Source organism: Zonotrichia albicollis, chromosome 15, assembly GCF_047830755.1.
Source record: "Zonotrichia albicollis isolate bZonAlb1 chromosome 15, bZonAlb1.hap1, whole genome shotgun sequence".
NCBI classification, from domain to species: Eukaryota; Metazoa; Chordata; class Aves; order Passeriformes; family Passerellidae; genus Zonotrichia; species Zonotrichia albicollis.
The window spans coordinates 6,743,381-6,763,557 of NC_133833.1; the positions used below are offsets into that span (position 1 = coordinate 6,743,381).

Below are 20,177 nucleotides of genomic sequence, written 5' to 3' on the forward strand. Positions count from 1 at the left end.
CCACCCCAGTGTCCCTTTCCCATAGTTATGCTAGGGCTGGGCAGTGTCCAGCAGCTCCTGCCTTGGCAGCCTTCTGTCATCTGTGTATGTCTTTATCCAGTGCTTTGGGGAAGCCTTTGCTTCCTCGGGTTCCCCCACGTGCTGGAATGGGGACAAGATTTTAAATTAAGATCCTTTTGTTTCCCAGGGCCACAACAATGGAAAGGTCCCATCGGTCCCACAGTCGCCCTGCGTTTGTGATGGAAAATTCCCCGCCGTGGCGCGGCTCGCCCTGCCCGCTGTCCTCCTGCTTTCACTGCCGTTAGATGGCAGCATGGACGGGCTGGCCCGCACCGTGCCACCTTCGGGCTGCGGAGGATGCAGGGTGCCAAAATCCCTTGATTTTGGGGTGCTAGAAGATGCCTCTCCCCTCAGCCGCGGGTCAGACCCTCTGCTCCTCTGGCACTCAGCGTCTCCAGGCACTCTCTGGCTGTGCACTTCGGCCAGCAGCTCAATGGTGCCATGTGATTCATTCACTGTCCACCCCCAGCTCCTCACCGCTCCCCTCTCAGGGGCACTGACCCCGGCGCTGTCCCCAGCGTGGGGCACTGCGTGGCTGCACCTCTGATCACAGCCCCTGACACTGGGGAGGGGTCTGATCACACAACTTCAGCTCTTCACTCTCAGCTCTTCACTCATTAGTGCTGGGCAGTGACACCCTTCTGTGACATTCCAGCTCTCCCTTGTCATGGCAAATTTTGGAAGTCTCTCTTCAAACTTGTAGGGCTTGTACACCCACCTGGGATGAAGGGACATGGCCACTTGCATCTCTGCTGAAATTCATGAGAGGTGATCCAAGATGAGTGTGCTGAAGAGTGATGGAGTTGGCACTCTGGGTTTAAAGCTCACTAATCAGGATGGGGAGAGTCGGGTAAAATAAATTCTGTGACTTAGAGTCCCACTGAGGGTTCCAGGAGAGGAACAGGGTGATTTCTTCTGCGGATTTGGCAACGTGAGCAGTTGAGTGCACCAGAACTTTTCCTGCCTTTTTGAAGCCATGAGCACATGGCTTTCATTCAGGTTCTTTCTTCACTGCCTACAAGTGAGCCTAATGAATAATTCTCGGAGGCGCAGCGCGGGGCCGTGTTAATTTATCCGTCCAGCGCTCGTTGGGTGCACGGGCAGCTGGCCAGGGCTGAGCCGGCTGTGCCCCCGCGCTCCCAGAGCTCTGCCATCGCCTCCGTCTGCGCCACGTTCGCAGCCAGTTCGCTCCGAGCCAGCCCCGCTGTCGCTGGCTGTGGCAGCGCTGTGGGGGCAGCGCCGCTGGCACCGCTGGGGCGGCACCGCTCGTCTGCCAGCGCCACGGGCGGGGGGCTTCGGTTCGGCGGGTACCCCAGAGAACCGTGCGGGGTTCGGTGTGTACCCCCAGAGAACCGTGCGGGGTTCGGTGTGTACCCCCGGAGCACCGAGCGGGGTTCGGTGGTTCAGTGTGTACCCCCAGTGCACCATGCGGGTGCGGGGTTCGGTGTGTACCCCCAGAGAGAACTGTGCGGGTGCCGCGGGTGCCGAGGGACAGCGTGGCTGCTCCACGCTGCTGGCATCGCACACACATGGACGGCGTGAGTGGGGGACCCTGCTGCACGCCGCTGAACAATGGTGCGAGTGTGAGCACACCCAAGTGCGTGTGTCTCTGTGTGCCCCCGGGAGTGCGGGAGGAGGGGGTTCCAGGGGTGTGTGCGGGACTGTGTGCTGGGGTGTGCGCATACAGGTGTGAGGTGTGGAGCTGAGGGGGTGCACAGGCATGAAGGGGTATGTGCAGGCAGGTGCGAGATGCGTTCCATCGCATGAAGTGCGTGTGTGCTGTTGTTGAGAGCGTGTTTGTGTGCATTCCCTCTACTCCGAGAGGCCGGGATGTGCACCCAGGCACAGACAAGAAACAGGCGATGTGCGGGCATTCTCACACAACTGCAGGGAGACACACGGAGTGCACACAGGTGTGAAAATACACGCAGGTGTGGGGGTGTCTATGTGCCCGTTGGTCAGGGATGATGCAAAGCCACACACACGGGTGGGGAACACACTTTTCCCCTTGATGCAGAGGGTGCAGACTCACATACACAGGTGGAGACACCCAGGTGCGAAGGGATGCGCGCACCCCCTCTGTTGCGGGGAGCGCGGATTGCCCGTCGGCGCCCGTGGCCGCAGGTGCGCTCCCCCCAGCCCCCTCTGCCTCCCCGCCCGCCCCTCCCGGTCCCGCCCCGCCCGCCCGGCGCCCCGAGGCTCGGCGGAGGGCGGCGGGCGGCCCGGGCGGGCGGAGGAAAAGGAAGCGGCCCCGGTGCTCCCCGCCCGCCGCCGCCGCGCGTCGCCGCAGCTGAGGCGCGGCGGGAGCAGAGCTCGGGCGCGGGGCGCTCGCACCGCTCCGCATCGCACGGACCTGCCGGCAGCCCCGGAGATGAGGAGAGTTTGCACGCTGCCCCTCTGGCTCTGGCTCGGCATTGTCTCGGAGGCAGGTGAGCTGCCGGGGCTGCGGGCTGCCCTGCCCGCTCTGATGCCCGCTCCGCACCTGCGGGCGCGCTGGGCACGGGGCTGCTCCGGCGGGACGGGACGGGACGGGACTCGGCGCCTCCGCCCGCGTGTTCCCCAGACCCCGCAGGGACCCGCTGTGCCCGTCGCGGCTTCCCTCGCCCAGGACCGGGATGTGCCGTGCCCCGGCGCTGCCCGTCCCGGGCTCCCCCATCCCCGGCGGGGACCGGCGCTCCCGGTCCCGGCGACCCCAATCCCGGCGGAGCCCGGCTCAATCCGCCCCGGGGTGCCCCGTCTCCCACCGGCGCTGCCCGCCCCATCCCCAGCCGGGACGCACCGCGGTGCCCGCCTGGGTGTCCCCGACGGCGGTGACAGCGTACCCGCAGCGACAGGACGGGAAGGGACGGGGGGACCCTGCCGCGGTCCCTGGGGTGCGCGGCCGCGGGGACCCCACGCCGTGCTCGTGCCGCGGATGTCGCGCTGCGAGCGGGGAGAAGCCCCACGGGACCCTCGCAGGAGGGATGCCGCTGAGCGGGGACGCGCCCGGCTGGAGGGCAGTCTGGAGGCCAGTCCCGGCTCTGTTTATTTATTGTTTCACGCACAGAGTCATTAATTTGTGTGTGCCGGGGAGGAAGGCGCGAGGAGGAGGCGGGGGTCCGTGCGAGGCTGTCCAGCCTGCCTGTCCCTGCTCTGGTCCGCCTCGGAAGTCACCCGAGGCCGGTCCCAGCGAAATGCTTTCCCTTCCCATTGCGCTTCTGTGGCAAAAGGCTGTTGGGCAGGGAGTGCAGAACCACGGCAGAGATTGGAGCTGCAATGCCCTTCTAGTAAGCAGAGCCCGTGAGACAGGGCAGAGCTGGGTGGGCACTGCCAGGGCAGTGGGGACAGGACACCCCACCAGATACCCCCAGAGGAGCTCTTTCTTGCACAAGTAAAGCATTTATAACCCAGATCAGAGCAAGACTGAAAGAAAGTTAGTAATGGTGGAAGCTTGCAACATGGGGATGACTTTTGGGAGCATAAGTAGAGTATTCTGTAGCATCAGCTCAGTGACTCGCTATCACCAGCAGCATTTGCTGCTCTCGTTGAAGTGAGCTCACAGGAGAGCTGCAGGTGTGGCATGAATAGCATCACCAGCAGTGTCACTGTCAACCTGCTCTGCCCAAAATGCTGCTGATGGCTGTGGTGTCCTGGGGCCAAAGGACACAACGGGTGGCTGGAGCTCAGGGGATGCTCACAGAGGCTGGGCAGAAAGGAACCTGCTGCTGGTGGCATTGCAGCAGGAGCAACTGTTCAAAGCTCTCTTGTTAGCATTTTGTAAAGCACAGTGTAGCTGCTCCTGGGTTCTTTCATCTCCTGGAGGTGCAGGAGCAGTGCCTGGGAGGCTCTGGCCAGCGCAGCTGTGTGGCCTCGTCAGCGCAGGGCTGAGCAGAGCTTTGAAGCTCTCAGTGCTGCCTGATTAGTGCAGCGATGAAGGGTGATGTGGAGCTCAACTGGGGGATGGTACCACGGGGATTTGCTTCCCCTCCTTCTATCCTATCAATGAGGACAATTTGTCAGTGTGTAAAGGACCCACAAATTTCTCATTAACCATAATCCTAATGGGCTGCAAATATTTGCTCCCCTTGGAAGCAGGGATGTGTGTGTGAGACTGCTCCACCTGTGAAGGATGAAATAATCATCTCAGGATCATGAAAGGTCTGTTCTGGCACCACTGTTCTGGTGCCTGTTTAAATGGGCCAGCATTAGAGACTGCTGTGAGTAAGAGCACAAAGCTCTTACACATTCCAGCTCCATGGTGCTCTCAGGATGGAGAGGAGCTGGGGAGCTGCCCTGTGCAGGCAGTGAGATGGGGGCAGAGGTTCAGCCCCAGCATTCTAGATCATCTTGGCCTCTCAGGTAACCATTTGTGAATGGTGAGGGACCATGTGCTCCCTGAGCCACTATCTTCTGGACACAGAGCAGTGCTGAGCCCCCCACAGCCAAACAATCCTGCTGGGGACACTTCCAAGGGTGTATGGCCGTGGTGTGAGGGAAGGGCCCGTGCTTGTGTAGGACCGGAGCCGATTGCCTTGGCTGCTGCTGCCTGCTCCCCTCCCGGGTCACACCGAGTCCCGGCCGGGGCTCGGACAGCCCCCGCTGGCCGTGCCAGCAGCAACAGTTGCCTGTGCAGCTGGGATTTGAAGCAGTTGCTTTATTGCAAGTAATAAACGTGGGCCATTTCAGCAACACCCTTTCATTCAACAGCCCTGACTGCACAGCAGCCCCAGCAGGCTCAGCCACAGCGATGGGCCAGGGCCTCCAAGGGGAGTGGGTGTGTGCAGGGATGCAGCCTGCGGTCCCTGGGGGCTGCCAGGGAGGGGACAGCCACGGCTCCTGTGCCCTGCTGTCTGCTTAACGATGATTTCACATGAGTGAGCTGCAACTACCGCCCTGGGATTTGGCTTGGGCATGTGAGGCCGCGGCTCAGTGCCTGCACAAACACCCACCAGGGCGTCACTGAGCTCACACTGACGTCTGGTCACAGGGACACTCCTCCAGCAGCACAGTGTCCCCAGCCAGCGCAGGCAGGGTGGCCGGGGTTTCCTCCAGTGTATCCCGTTCCACTCTGCTGCCTGTCTCCCATGGGCTGCTCCATGCAGGATCGCTGTCCCCAGGGTTTCTCTTGGCCCTGCGTTGCCGCGGTGCTTTCCGGGGCAGGCGTGGGAAGGGCAGGTGCTCCCAGCCAGCCAGGAGGGAACAGGCTGTTCCCAGCATCCCGAGGCAGTTCCTGGAGAAAGAAGGGGAGAGCGGGATCCCACGGGAACGGCAGCAGGAGGGAGGGAACTGTGGCCAGGGAGCAGTTTCTCTAAAACCATAGGGGACACCCACCATGCTCAGGAGGTTGCCTTGCAGAGCAGGAGGGGGCTCTTGGTGGGTTCCCAGGTCTGTCCAGCTCTCAGCAGCCTTGGGGAGCAAGCTGAGCCCTGGGGATAGCACCTATCTCACCCACCTTTCTCTCAGCCACTCCAGCTGGCACATCAGAGGCGACTTTGCCATTCAACCTGCTGGACTGAAACAGCCCAAAAGGATGGGTGCAAGGCAGGGGGCTCCTCACTCCCAGTTTGGGGGGGGCTGTGCATTTAAACCAGGTGGGGGGGAAAGCTGCAACAAGCTGGGTGTGATGGGGAGGTCCTGCAGATGCAGGGAGAAACAGAAAGCCCTGTGATGGCCGGAGCCCACAGGCTGCACTGCCCAGGGAAGGTGGGGAGCCAGCAGTGCTGGTGGTTTCCATGTGAGGAATGACTAAAACTGCAGGGCTGTTCCGCTGGGATAGACAGGCTGGGGCATAGTGCCTGAGGGCTGCAAAATCACAGCTTGCCTGGAGAAGGCAGCTCCTGGTGGATTCCTGTGTTGGGAGCATGGTGGATTGTTGCACGCTGCTGAGCAGCAGTGGAGCTCACCTTCACAGGCCCTTGTGGGTATGTTTGCCTGGGTCCACAGGCAGTTGTGCATGGAAAAATATGACTCTGCAATGGGTTTGCCAGGAGAAAATCCATGGTTCAAGCTGAAAACTCCCCTTTCCCACCTTGGAGTGTGAGCCAGAGGTGCCCCGTGCTGTGTTTTGCCTTGACCTGCCCCAGCTTCTCCTGCAGCTCCTGCAAATCTCCAGCTGGGCAAGGAGCAGCAGCCAGGTACATGTCCCACTCCTGCTGTGTGCTGTGAGGGGATCATGACCTCCTGGTGCATGCCATGGTTTTCCGGGGAGACCAGAGCTGAGCCTCGCCCTGGGCCAGAGCTTTTGTCCTTCATTAGGAAAAGAAATACTGCTGCAGCTGCACTGGCATCTAGTGACTGGTTAAATGAATTCCAGGGGTTTTATTGCCTCTGGCTATCCCAGACCTTTGTTTCTCGTTTCACGTTGTTAAAAGAGGGGGTTAGCCAGGTCCCAGGGGGGCTTTTTCTCTTTGGTCAGAATAGTTCTGATGTTTTCGGCGCAGCATTATTGCCCATCTGCGGTGCCTCATTGTTAAGGCAGAATAGTGGAAGCGGAGGTGGCCTGTGGTCAAGTCGGCGAGGAGGCACAAGCCCTGAGCCCAGCGTGGCCGCTCATTTTGTCCAGCAAATCGCTCCATCTCTAGGTGCAAGTTCAGCAGAAGGAGGGTGAAAAACCTGGCCCTGCAGCAGCCGGTGCTGAAACTCCCACTAAGTTTTATAAGCTGAGGATATTAAGTGGGGAGTCTTGGAGTCTCTCCTGGAGTCGTTTCCCTGCTGAGGTAGCAGAAACAGGTCTCAGCCAGTGACTTGTATTTCACCTTACAAGTTCTCCCACGAGTGAATTGTTTTTCTTGCTGTGTTTCTGCCTCCTCCTTCCAGGGCGAGGATTCCTTGCACGGCCTCTGTGGCCAAACCTGGAGGTGCCGTGGGATGGACGTCATGTGCTAATGAGGGAGGATCGGTTTAGGGGGTCAGGAAAGGCTCTTTCTGGGCAAACAGGGAGGACACAGTGATGGGGGAAGGCAAACTTTAGTGCTATGGTCTCCTGTATCTGAGCACGTAATAACAAGGCAGATGCTGCTCCCCCGCCTGGGTTCTATGCAGTGAAAGACAGCAAAGACTCCAGGGCTGTTGACAGGAAAGACCAGGAGAAAGGGGCAAGTGGATTGCAGACTGTCCTGGTCCCTGTTAGTGATAGGCACAGCCCTGGAGCGAGCAGAGAGAAAAATGAGATAAAATTTTACCTGTATGCTGGTTACAACTCCTGGCAGAGCCTGGAAAACCCCAGTTCTGTTTCAGAGAAATTGCTGAAAGAATAAGCTTGACTCTTCTCCTGGTGTAGGTGCAGGCAAAGAGGGAAGCGATGGAGCAGCTCACCGATGTTTCTGGGACCTGTTGTCTCGGTGTGAGGTGTAGCTGCCCACCCATGTGCAGGTGTGGAGGGCTTAAGCCTTCTCCTGGCTGGGAAAATGCCAGCCAGTGCACCGAGTGTGCCCGCCGTGGTCTGCAGTGCCAGCAACAGTGACACAGCACCCAGGCTCTGTCCCACCATGGCCACACCACCCTGCCTGGTGAGACCACCTGCTCAGCAGGCTCTGGGGGCCAGGGTATCCCCCAGGGAAGGGTTAAGCAAAGAGGAGCAGTGCCAATGCCAGGCTGGGTGTCCAGGTTCTCCCTTGGCGGAGGTCAGTGGTGGTTCATGGGAAAGGAAAAATTGGCAGCTGGGCCGGATGTCCCTGCATTTCCCCTCTTCCTGCAGCCGCCTGAACGATGTTCCTTATTTAGCTTTCCTGACGGACAGGAGGAATCTGATGGCGGAAACTGTCACTGCCTGATAACAGTTCAGGGACCCCTTTATGATGGGCGGCACGGCAGGGAACAGGGCAGCGCTGCCCTGGCTGGGAGGGGACAGCCAGGGCTGCCCTTTGCTCCGGGTTCTTGGGGACGGCCAGGCAGGGCGGGAAGGGCACTCACAGCCTTTCCCTTTATGCTGCTCTGTGTACAAACCTTCCCAGGGCTACTAAAAAGACTCTCAAGACCAAGAAGTGATGGTGTGCGTCTCTATATCTGTAATATTGGCTATTTTACCTTCTTTTTGGTGAGGCATCTGAGCTGGTTGGAAGGGCCATGGATGGGCAGAGGGGAGGCATGGAGCAAAGCCACCCTGCCAGGGTCTGAGGTCAGGTACTTTGTACTCACTGGCAATGAGGATGTGAAGGGCAGCCAGGGCTGGGATGCTCCAGCAGGAGCTGGGAGTGATGACCAGTGCCACAAGCTGAGCACACACATCAGTACTGGGAGCAGACCCCATACAGGAGTGTGCTGCCGAAGCAGATGAACACAGCAAAGGAGATGTTCCTCCATGTTTTGTCCCCAGCTTTTTCTCCATGGAAGATGGCATCTTCTTAGTGTCTGAGCCATTCTCTCATATGTGCCCATGGTGACCAGCCTCAAAACCACAAAAGTCCTGAAACACATCTTGTATGTCAATGTATCCATTGATTTTTGCCTTGCATTTGTGAGGGCCACCAGGCTGCTGCCATACCAGTAGCAGCATTGTTTCCATGGCAATTAATGTACTTTAAAAGGGCAGAATGTACAGCAAGACTATTTACTCAAAAGCAAGCCCTAAGCACAGCAGCCTTTGCCACTGGCCAGGACATTGTGCTCTCAGTCTGTGGAATGCCCAGGTTGGCATTGCTCTGTTTTGCATTGGGATGCAGGACATGCTGAGCTGGTTCAGCCAAGGCTGGATGGCACAGGGCTCCCACAGACCTGTGCAAAGGCTGTGCCACAGCCTGGCACCTTGAGACCACCATTCCTCTGCTGCTCAGAGTTCTGTGTTCCCTATGGTGGTTAGAGCTGCACACTCCAAAGTGAGCCTCTGTTTCACTCTTAGCTGAGGAATGCTGAAAATCTCACTGCAAGATGCAAAACCTCAGCAGGAACTCACAGGGATTGTGTCAGCTCTCCCTGAGCCATCTGCTGTCTGACCAGGTCACCCACATGAGCATCCATGAGTTCAAGACTGAGGTTTGGTTCATCAAGTCATGGTGGTACCTCAGCACCAAATGCTTCTCACTTCAGCTGAGTTCAAAACCCTTTTGTGGTTGTTTTTTGCTGCTAAACAGCACAGGCAGAGAGACTGGTGCAAAGGGAATTGCTGAATCTGACTCTGTGTGCTCCTGTGCTGCTCTGCCAGTGTCACACATGTGTGCAAGGCTGGTGGACATGACAAGGAAGCAGGAGCTCCTGCTCCAAACCCCAGTGCACGTTTCAGATGGTCATGCTGAGGATGAGATACCCTTGCGGAATGACAGGGATTTGCATCCTCCTCAGTCTTTCGAGGCAGAAAAAGCAGCAAAACTCATTTTGCAAGTTATTTGTTTAAAGTTATATGTGTTTCTTATGGTGTCACTTTCTAGCATGTGTCATTGCAGTGAGATGAGTTAACTTCCTGCTGCACTTTCCTGGGCAGGAGTCATCTCACCCATTCCCTCACATAAAAGTTTGGTGCAGAGCCCAAGGCATTTGCTCTATGCTCAGCAGGGGGAAGAAAGGCTTTTTTGGAGATGCTCCAGTCTGTCCTCAAGGGGATGTTAAAAGAATTGGGGAGGTGATGGCACAGCCAGCTCCTACCCTGCACAGTGTCTGCATGCATCCATGGCCCCAAGACTGGCTCTGTGCCTCAGCCAGGTTGTATTTAACCCCACAATTTCCCCCTCTTCCTCACTGGCCAGCCCAGCTCCCTCCACCTCAGCTGCATGAGGGGACTGGCATGGTCTGGCTGAGGGTAAAATGAAAGAGCAACCTCAAAACAAGTGACAGCCCCAGCCTCTAGAGACAAGGCCAGGAGGGGCTGGGAGGCAGTGGGATCGTGTGGAGTGAGCAGTAGACAAAGGAAGGAAGTTTTTATTACTGGGCCAAATCCTGAACTCCTTCAGTTGTATTTAGGCCAATATCTCAGTGACTTCAGTGGAGCTTGGTCTGAGTAAAGAGAGAAGGAAGAGCTTTAGAATCTGGCCTCTGAGTTATTGTGTCACGTGGGAAGTTTATAAAGAATTTGCAAGCTCACGGTGCCTTTGCTGAGCAGCTGGTGGTAGGCAGTGAGCAGTCCCCCTGGCAGCTTCCCCTGGTCACTGTCCCCTTCCTCTCTGGGTCCTTCCCCATCCTGCAGCAGGTTCTCCATGCCAGCTGCTGGCAGGGTAAGTTGAGGTTTGGCAAACCTTGCAGGGCACAATGAGGTGCCCCGAGCTGGGCAGTGGCTCCACAGCTTTATGAATGTCTGTCTGCACCTTCACAAGACACACGAGTCCCATGGAGGGTTTTGGGGTCATCATCCTTCTGAGTTTCAGAGGCACTTGAGCTCTCCATGTAGCAGGGAAATCTGTAAAAGGTTTACTGGTTTTATTTATTCCACAAAAAAGCACAGGGCCATGTAGCAGAACCTGGAAATTTCTCCACAAATTTCTCAAATTGTTTGGGGGCACCATGTATGGGTCTGCACAGACACATGTGTGTGCTGACAGTGAGGTTTGGCTCCAGGCTTAGCTTCCCATCTGTAACTTGTTTTCCCCATTTCTGAAGAACTGATGTCCACTGAGATGGATGTTAGACGTAGTGACCTAAAAAAATAAATACTGACATAAATGCAGGTCAAGCCAGTAGTTTCCATGAATGACAGTAAATCTTGACATTTACTGAGGCAAGAATGTTGGGCACAAACAGTGGATTATACTCAGATTTGGAAACTGCCAGCTCAGAGTGATGGCAGCAAGTGAAATGGCACCCAGCAGAGGTGACGGCATCCAGAGCCCACAGAGCCCACAGAAATCCATCACTCACACCCTGCCTCGTCCCAGACCCAGCAGAGTCCCCAGAGGGGCATAACTAGGTCTGAGTGGCCATCAATCCCCTCCCCACACTGCAGCCTGGCCCTCCCTCGGGAAGCAAAGGGCAGAGGTTTAACAGCTTGTCTGAGAGTGTGGCAGCCAGCTCACAGTGGGATGCTCCCACAGGAGGGGCACACATCCACACCAAGGAGATCACTCACCCCTGGGCAAGCAGCGCATGCTCCTTGCGCTGGGATGAAGCACAGGGGCAGAAACTGCCTTCAAAAGGAGTTACCTGGTGATGCCTTGTGAAGCAATTCAGTTAGGAGTGTGCATCTGGGCCTGGTGCCTCCTCACTGGGTTTGTTGGCTGTTGCCAAACTGTCAGACTTGGCAGATGCTGGGCTGTAAGTGCTGGCTCTGGCAGGATTGCTGATGCTGGGATGGGATCAGGGCACATCCTGGTCTTTCATCTCCCCTCTGTGCCATGGCATCCCAGAGCGCAAGGGAAGGGCAGCTGCAGCACATCCTGCAGTGCCCTGTTCTGGGCAGGCAGGCTCAGACCCAGGATGTGTTCCCTTGGGTGACAGTGCTGAAGCTGGATTCTCCTGACCATGTTTGCTCACTCCTGTGCTACAAGGACTGACAGGGGCACCACTGTTAGTGCTGCACTGGGTGTAGCATGGTGTCCACAGTTTAAACATGGGGATGGAGTTTGATGTTCCTCAAAGCCCCTGTATGGTTGGGATCCAGGAACCTTTCCAATGACATCAGTCACACCAGGATTGTGTCCAGCCCAGGATGAAATCCCTGCTGCCAAGATGCCTGTGCTGCCCAATCATGCCCCTCCACAACGTCCAGCATTTCACAATATTTATGGCTGTTCCTCACCCTTGGCTGCTTAGACAAATAAAGCTTGATGTAGTCTGAGGCTGTTAATCCCTGGCTCTCCAGCCTCCCAGCAATAACAAGGAGTGGGTGGCATTTGAAAGAATGCAGTGGGGGAGAGGGGGAGTGCTGGGACCTATTTTTTATATGGAGGGGGAAATCCAAGCCTGCCTTCATTGAAGATAAGCGACGTGGCTGGGCTGAGCTCTGGCTCGGAGGTTTTAGTGGTGATAGAAGGCAGGAGACTTCGCACAGTGTTGGCCCCACCGTAACCTTTGACAAAAGAAAAACACTTCTTAATACAATAGTGATTAAAAAAAAAAGAAGAAAAATAAACAGGACCCCACATGAACTTAGGAAACCTGTTCTGGCATAAAGAGAGATGTGTATGATGAAATAAACCTGAGTGGCATTTGGAAGGACTCTGGCCTCCAGACACACATTTCTGGGAGTGGGGAAGGGCCAGTGTCTGTCCTGGCCCCTTTGGTCCAGTATGGTGCCAAAACACCCCAACTCCCAGACAGCTTCTCCTGCATTTGTGGACCGAGCCAATGTGTTTTTCCTTCATCCACACTTTGAATTCCCAGGGGGGCTGGAGAGGCCATCACCAGCCTCACCCCACAGCTCTGAGCACCAAGTGCCTCGTGGTGACCAAAGAGGGAGAGCCGAGGAAGTGGCGTGTTGCTTCCTTAGCACCATTTCCCTGTTGGTGCTGGTGCTCCTTGGCTGGAAGTCATTAGCATGTGTAAACGCTTCCTCCCCAGCGTGTCCGCTTGCGTGCTCTTCCCACTGCGCTGCGTGGCAAGGGAAGCACCTTGGAGCAGGAAAACAACAGTCAGCCTCTGCCACTAACAGAGAGTAACTGCATGTTTATGCAACTTGGTCACCCTGGGTGTGAGCTATTTTTAAAAAGCAGAAGAAGGAGGTTTAGCTCATTGGCCTTCAAAGAGCGTCAGAGTCCTCTAGTGCCATTTAGGCTGGGCCTTTCATTGTAGGAATTGTGCTGTGATATACAAAGTGTGACATTTCCAGCTCAGCCTTTCTTGGAAGGGAATTAAGTTAGTTTCATAGCTGCACAAGGGGTGTTATGTGGAGGTGGAGAGAGAAATCTGTGCAGATGTTAAACAGCCAGCTAATCTCAAGTGACGCGAATGCCCCAATACACTTTGGCTCTCAGAGATGATGATTATCATCTCCTGCTGCAGCGGGTCCTGGCTTGTGGTCACAGCTCTGTGCCAAGAGAAACTGAGAGCGTGTGCATCTGTGACTTGCCATCAACGCCCTGGACAGCCCCACAGGGCCAGGCGTTCTTCCACTGCCCCGAGTCTCTGCATCTTCAAGTCTCTTTGCCCAGCAAGGAGCAGATGGGATCACTGACCCAGGGCTGAGGTGCAGCCCAGCAAAGTCCTGTGTGGGGGGAGAGCTTTGCAGTGCTCTTTAGAGTCCATCCCGCCTGGGGATTCTGCAGAGAACAGAGTAAGATTTCATTAACCACATCAGGGAAAGCTCTGGGTTTGGGCAGCTCTGGCTGCTTTCAGGAATGGCAGAAAGCCAAGCTGAGCTGTGCAGTGGAGGGTTGAAATTTCTTATCTCCAACGTGCTGTAGGTGCATTTACCCCAGGGATCCCACCTCCCGTCCTGCTCGCACCGAGGGCTCTCAGATCTGCAGCGAGCGCTCAGAACTCCTCCGGCAGCGCTCACTGCTTGTGTCTGACCTCGTACCTGAGCCTTCCTTCCTCTGCCGCTACCTCTGATGACTAATTCTGCTTTGAAGAGTGTGTGCTGTGATCTTCCTGGCCCTCCTCGTGCCCACCCCACCCAGGGTCGTGCCGATGCTCATGTGTGCGTGTGCAGGTGTGCACGGAGAGGCTGCGCAGGGAGGAGGCCTCGTGCTCCCCAGGCAGCAGCTCTCTCTATGCTCCTGATCGCTCTTCCCTTTGCTTTATTATTATTATTTTTAGATTATACTCCGTGCTTGAAGCCCCCTCTTTGATAATCAGGAAGTTTAAATTCCTCCTGCATTTTACTTGTGCTTCCTACTTTCTACGCCCATCCTCATCTAACGTAGCTTTTTCATGTTGCATTGACTCTGGGCTAAATTAATTTTCTTTGTTCCTTGTGTACCTTTAATTAGAAAGAATAAGGATTCCTCATTTCTTGCACCAGTAAACATTTTTCCAAGCCAGAGCAGCCCAGTTTCTGCTGCCCTTCCCTCGGTGGCTCAGGCAGGGATGGAGGTACATGGAAACAGTATGACAGCCTTCCAGGGAGCCAAAAGCAGATGGGGAGTTGAATGCAGGTTTTTCAAGGCCAAGATAATAATCTAATTGCAAAACTATTTTTTCCCCACTTGCCCTGTTTATCAATCAGCTTCACTTGCGCCTCACAGCTGCAGATCAGCTTGAGGGTGGGTTGTGCTGCAGAGGACAGGCAGTGCCAGCTCCAGGGCAGCTGTTGGGTTTGAGGGCTCTGAGTTGATTTCAGTTCACAGCTAAGCAGCAAACATCTGGATGCAGACTCCAGGGACATGATGGAGGAGCAGGTCTTTTCCATTTGGTACATTGTCTCCTAGCATAGCTGCAGGGCTTGCAAGACCCCAGAAAGAGCCCAGCACAGTCAGTCTGGCACAGCAGGCTGGGCACGAGGCAGGCTGGGCATGAGGCAGGCAGGCCATCCAAGGCTTTGCTTACAAGGGGGAAACATGCCCTGGGTGGCATACAGGTTTTTTTCAGTGTCCTGCTTAGTTTGTTCATAAGCCAACAGTCTTGGGAAGAGTTAACCTTCAAGGGCCAGCAATTAAGCCCACACACATCAAGGAAAAAGCAAACCTGTGACTTGTTTTTTTCTTTCCAAATGCTACTGCCCTTTTCTCTCCGTGCTCAGTGCCGACCCTCGGGCTCTGTCTGACTTCCCGGTCAGCTGCCTCTGCCTCCCCATCTCCCAGTGAGACTTGGATGCTGAGGCCTCACATGGCTTGAACTCCATCTTCCCCCAACAGCACACCTGCAGTTTGCTTCAGCAGGAGTTCACCTGAGCCTCTGGAAATGGCTCATGGTGGAGCTGTAGTTGATGGTGTTGAATCTAAGGGTCTCTCTCCACTGTTCCACAGGCTTTTCCCTTTGTGTTCATGTAGCAAAGTCCAGGTGCTGTGGGTAGAAGACTTTGCCCCGGGGGCTGAAACTGGTCTTGGCTTTGCCTGGACTGCCAGCAGTCCCAGCAGGGGCAGCTGGAGCTCTGGTAAAGGGGATGTTGCCCTGGCATGGACAGGAAGATCCTGGACGAACCCACACTGTTGTGGCAGTGGGTGGTTTAGAGACTGCTGGACCTGGATGTGTCACCTGGATCATGGTGTGTAAGAGCTGGTAGTGACTTGTCTTCTGGGAGCTTATCTCTCTTTGGGAATCTCTCTATGGATATCCCACAGTGGAAAAATCCACAATTTAGCTGAGTTGCATGAAGAGGCACTTGGTCATCTGCCTCGTAACTCCACAGGTACAGTGTAAGAAGCAGCGGGTTGTAATTTCATTCCATCATTTCCCTTTAATCACTGATGGGCTGCCATTCCTTCTCAATGGCCAAAGGTGTGTCCTTAGGGTTCCATGGGTTTGTACCCACTGCTGCCAGAGGTAACTCAGCCCAGCAAAGCCCCTGGGCTTGCACTTGATAGTCACAGGGTGGGATTAATCTGCAATGGTCAGGCAACTCCTGAGCAATCCCAAAGAGATGAACTGGAGGGAGCAGCAGTACCAGCCTTTCCCAAGGCACTCACCCAAAGACCCCAGGCCCCCAGGGAATGTTTTTAGCCCACCTTGGCCATGCTTTTGTGCTGGCATTACCTTATGCCAAGTAGCGGACTTCAACCAACACTCACTTCACGCAAGCTATGGACCATCCTTTGCATCCCTTCAAGTCAGAGATGTAATGAACAGTGTTAATTGCTGATATCAGTCCCCTAAAGCCATCTGATCCCTCTGCTCCTTCTACACCACGTTAATCACACCCTGCTGGGGCAGAGAATGTGAGCAGGGCGAGATTTTGAAAGAAGTAAATTAAAACAGGAAGAGAAGCAACCTGACAGTCCTTCAGATGTGGGAGGATAATTTTAATTGAGTTTTGCAAGAGTTTAGCCGTGCAGTTAATAGGGGCCACTGGAAGAGGGCTGGTTGTGTATGCAAAGCAGGACAGCTTGCCCAGCGCTCCTGCAGAGCCACGGCGGTGGCAGAGTGGGAGCTGCCACAGGCTTTTGGGTAGGTCTGAGGATTTCTGCCCCTTAGGGAGTGAATCCTGTGGACAGAATAGGTCCTGTTCCTGTCCGAAGGCGCTGGGCTCCCCCTCCCCTCCCTGCGCATCCCGCTGAGCCGGAGCTGCCCTCTGAAATGTCAGGGAGAGGAAGCAATCCTTGGCTTGTTCGTTTCTACAAGGAAATAAAACACACAGATGGCTCGAGCATCCTCTATCTCAAAGGCAGGAAAAGGATTCTCCGGGCAGGAGCAGGCAGCCAACAAACGCGCAGCGATCCAGGGAATGGAGGACCAAACAAAGCAGCGTCTGGCCAGGCCTGGCCGCAGCAGAAAGTGTGGGCCGGCGGCCACCGGGGGGAAGCCAGCCCTCTGATGTGCCGGAGCATCCCTCGCCGGAGCGAGGGCAGCAAACAGGCGCTCCCCTGGGGCCCGGGGAGGCTGCTGACAGCAGAGATCCTGGAGGAGGTCTGCAGGGTGGCCCCGGCTGACCCGCTGCCCCCGGCCGGACATGTGGCTACCTGACACGGGCTAACTTTGGCTCAGGACGGAGCCTCTCTCGGGGAGGATGGAGCGGGGAGCGAGCGCGGGGGGGCGCGGGCAGGGAGAGGAAAGACGGCAGGAGACAGAAATGCAAACATGGCCTGACAGCCGTGGGGCAGGGGGAGGGGAGGAGGAAAAAGCAGGGTAAACCTGGCAGGATGGAGCAGGAAACCGGGCTGGAGCGAGCAGGGCGATGGTGAGATAGTGCTTCCTGCCAGGGAGAGCGGCAGACAGATAAACGCTCCCAGACAGGCGCTCGCTGACCCCGCTTTGGGATGCTGTGGGATGACGTGGGGCAGGGCCCTGGGGCACTGCGGAGTCCAAAAGCAGGTGAGAGCATGGTCAGGCACTGGGTGTAGCCGTGCTCTGCTGCCCAGGGCAGCTGGCTCGGAAATATTCTGATATAAATCCCTGCCTGGAGGCACCGAGGGGCCGGGGATACATGGGTAACTGTTCCTCAGGACAGCCCATCTCTCCTGAAAGTGGCTTCTGCTTTTGAGCTGCTCTGTTTCCCTTCCCTGACGGACACCCAGCTTGGAAGATGAAATGTTGAAGGAGCCCAGAGACCATGTGCCTTTTTTTGCCTCATTACCCATCAGTGCAGGTGGTTACAAGATACCAGAAAAGAACCAATTAATTAAAGTTTATCACCCATGAGAGGCTAAAGAGACCTGTTGGGGTGCATGTGGTGAGGCCAAGCAGATTTTCAGACTGAGGCCTGTTTGGCCAGAGCCACAGGCCCTGGGTGTGCAGCTGTGCCAGGGGCTGGCGAAGCAGGGAATGCCCAGCCTCAGGGTGATGCTGCTCTGGCTGTGGCTTCTGAGATGATGTCTCACACTTCTGGTGGTGGATAGGAAGGATCAGACACCATGTAATGATGGTCACCTCTGTGTTTGTATTGACTGAGTTTCTATAATTATTTTTCCTTTCTGTTCCCTGAGAAAGGACACTGGTGCTTTGGGAACGTCCCCACAAAATGTTAAGGATACAATTCTACGCCACTTTGATTTGGTGGTGTTGCAGGGCTTTGAGGTCCATGGACAAAAATTTGTAGACCAAAGGACCAATGCCTTGCCATTGGCACTGCCCACTGTGAGAAGGGAAAGGAGCTGCCCAAGGCCTGAGGGAGCCCCTGGTGTGTGGGTTCAGCTGTGGGGTGTGTGGGACTGTGATGGGGGTGTGGGATCAGAGGGGCTGGTCCTGCACTGAGAAGCACAGCCCCTCTGTTTAACCCTCTGAGGCAGGTCTGAACTGAGGGTCAACCCTGAGTTATGGGACAGGGAACATGAACCCATAAAAGAAGGGGTCTGCTCTCTTTGTCCTTGTGCACACGCATAGTTTGGGGGCAATTTTCAGTTTTCTATCATTATCTTTTTTCATTTGTTCATTTCCCTGTTTCCATCTCTGTTTTCCTCCCATTTTCACTGTGGGCCTGGGTGGCTGTCACCCTACCCTGGCAGTCCTCTGCTGCTGGGCAGAACCTGCTCTATTTTGGTGTCAGTTCCCCCCATTGTTTGGGGCTCACTTGCCCGCTGTGAATTTGGAGAAAAGACACCTGGTGTTTCATCCCTACATCGGCTGGAGCCTGACATTTATTTCTCAGCCTCGTGTGATATCTCACCTCTCTGCAAAACAAGCCTTCCTCCCTGCTGGAGAGCACTGGGAGGAGGAAGAGGAGGAGCTGACAGCCCTACTTCAAATTTCCCCTGCTGCTCTGCCAGCTGCCTGCTCCTTGTGTGACGTGACACTCACGCTTTGCCGCTCCAACCCACAGTTGGATGCTTGCCCCAGCATGAGAACGAGCTGCTCTATGGGGGAACTTCAGCCCTGTAGGTGGGAATTGGCCTGGCTCTGCCTCCAGCACGTGGACTTCCCACATGTCTGTGGGCAACCACAGGTCCTCCAGAACAAGGGCAGTGAGTTGTACCAGCACAGGGCAAGTGGGAATTGTAACTGGAGTGGGGGAAAAATGGTACCTGAGGTGCTGGAGTTAGTTCCTGTGGGGCACATGCAGTTTTGCCAGAAAATGCTGCTAATTCAAACAAGTCCAGCTTGGAAAGCAGGAGAAGAAGTCTGCAGAAAGAGCAGAGCAAAGCTTCTTCTCCTTTCTGTCCCAGTGCTAGCTACTGCTGCTCTTTTGAATAGTCCCTCTTGGCTGGAGAGGTACCAGAATTTTACTGTTGCCTGTTCAGGAGCAGAGTTTTACTCACATAGTAACTGGCGCAAACAAAATTTTCCTTTTTAGAAAGTGTCCAAATCTTGAGTTCCTGCATTGCTTTCTTGGACAGATGCTCATTGACTGGGAGTTTTTGTCTGAAAACAGCAAAGTAGAGGTGGGGCAATAGCAGGGTCAGGGGAGCTTTTTGGGGGAAAGGACACTCTTTTCCCTTCCAGCCTCTCTTTTGCCCCAGTACAGCACTGGGGTGGGCAGGCTGGGCTGGACAAGGTGCAGGGAGACAGGCTTCACCTGTAGCAGCTTTGCTTTGTGCATGTCATCTTGCAGCTCTTGTCACAGGACCCCAAGGTGGGGTGGCAGGAGCGTGAGCTGGGGCCATGTGATGGCTGTGAGCAGAGTGATGCAGCCCAGTGCCAGGGAAGGAAGTCAGAGAGAAGGACAGAGTGTGAACAAAATCCCTGTCCGGAAAGGCCCCGTTAATCAGTCAGCGGGGCCGACTCAGCAGAGAGGGAGGGAAGGGGAAGCAGAGAGGGGCTGAGGTGGTGTGTGGGGGCTTGGCGGAGGATCCGGTGCAGGGCTTCCTGTGAGTGGAAGCAGATGGAGAGCAGGAGCTGTGATGTGCCATTCTGCACCACACCACGCTGTACCTTGTCCCACACACAGCCTTTGCTCTGTTCCCAAAGCCCCAGCACGCTGTGGCAATGCTGGCTCTGGAACCAATGCTGCTCTGCAGGGATTTAGCATCTGCAGCCATCGCAAGGCAAAACCAGACCCCGTGCAGGACTTTCCCACATGCCCAAGGGTGCAGAGAAGAGGTCAGGCTGTGAGATGCCCTGGGATGGATAGTACTTTCCAGGGTGAACGTGGCTTCCCCACGAGGCAGGGAGAGCCCTGGATGCAGGATGCAACTGAGAGCAGCAGTGGTGACAGGGTGCAGAAAGAGGCAGAGGGGCCTGAGAATGAAGCAGCCATCAGTGATAAGAAGGCTCTCAGTGCAGCCTGGCCCCTTTCAGAGCCATGCTCTGCAAGATCAAGGCAAAGAAAACTGCTGGGAAATGTGCTTCTCTGGAAATAGACAAGGTGTGAGTGGCTGTGGGATCCTGCTTCCTCTCACCTCATCCCATCAATCCCCCTCTGTTTATTTTAATATCCTGCTGCCAACTTGCTTGAAAAAAGCTGCAACCATCTTGAAAAAACAAAGCCAGAGCTGCTGCATGCCTTTTTAATTACATTAATGCTCTCCCTGTGCAAGGGCACAATTGGGTGTGCGGGAGAAAGCGGGAACTGCTTGGAGGGCTGAGGAGATAAAGCATCACAGGGGTTGGAGGTGGGGAAGGAGGGACTCAGAGAAGAGGAGACAATCCATGCTCTGGAGACATCTCCCTCGCACCCTGGGATTTGCCAGAGACACAAACCATCTGTGTGTCGGTTAGCAGAGATTTTATGGCCAAACCCAGGACCAAGTTCAGTGCTGGGGAGAGTGAAATGCAGGAGAGCCATGGCAGGGCACACGCTCCCTTGGGGA

At 55.6% G+C, this 20,177-nt stretch overlaps 1 protein-coding gene across 3 annotated transcripts in view; it reads left to right on the forward strand.

Moving 5' to 3' along the window:
- Positions 1-2,084: 2,084 nt before the first annotated feature.
- Positions 2,085-20,177, forward strand: part of FLT4 (fms related receptor tyrosine kinase 4) — a 57,972-nt gene continuing 39,879 nt past the window's right edge. For all 3 annotated transcript variants that reach the window (XM_074552006.1, XM_074552005.1, XM_074552007.1), the window contains exon 1: positions 2,085-2,489. In XM_074552006.1, coding sequence (XP_074408107.1) covers positions 2,432-2,489 — 58 coding nt within the window. In that variant the 5' untranslated portion in view covers positions 2,085-2,431. The remainder of the gene's footprint in view (positions 2,490-20,177) is intronic.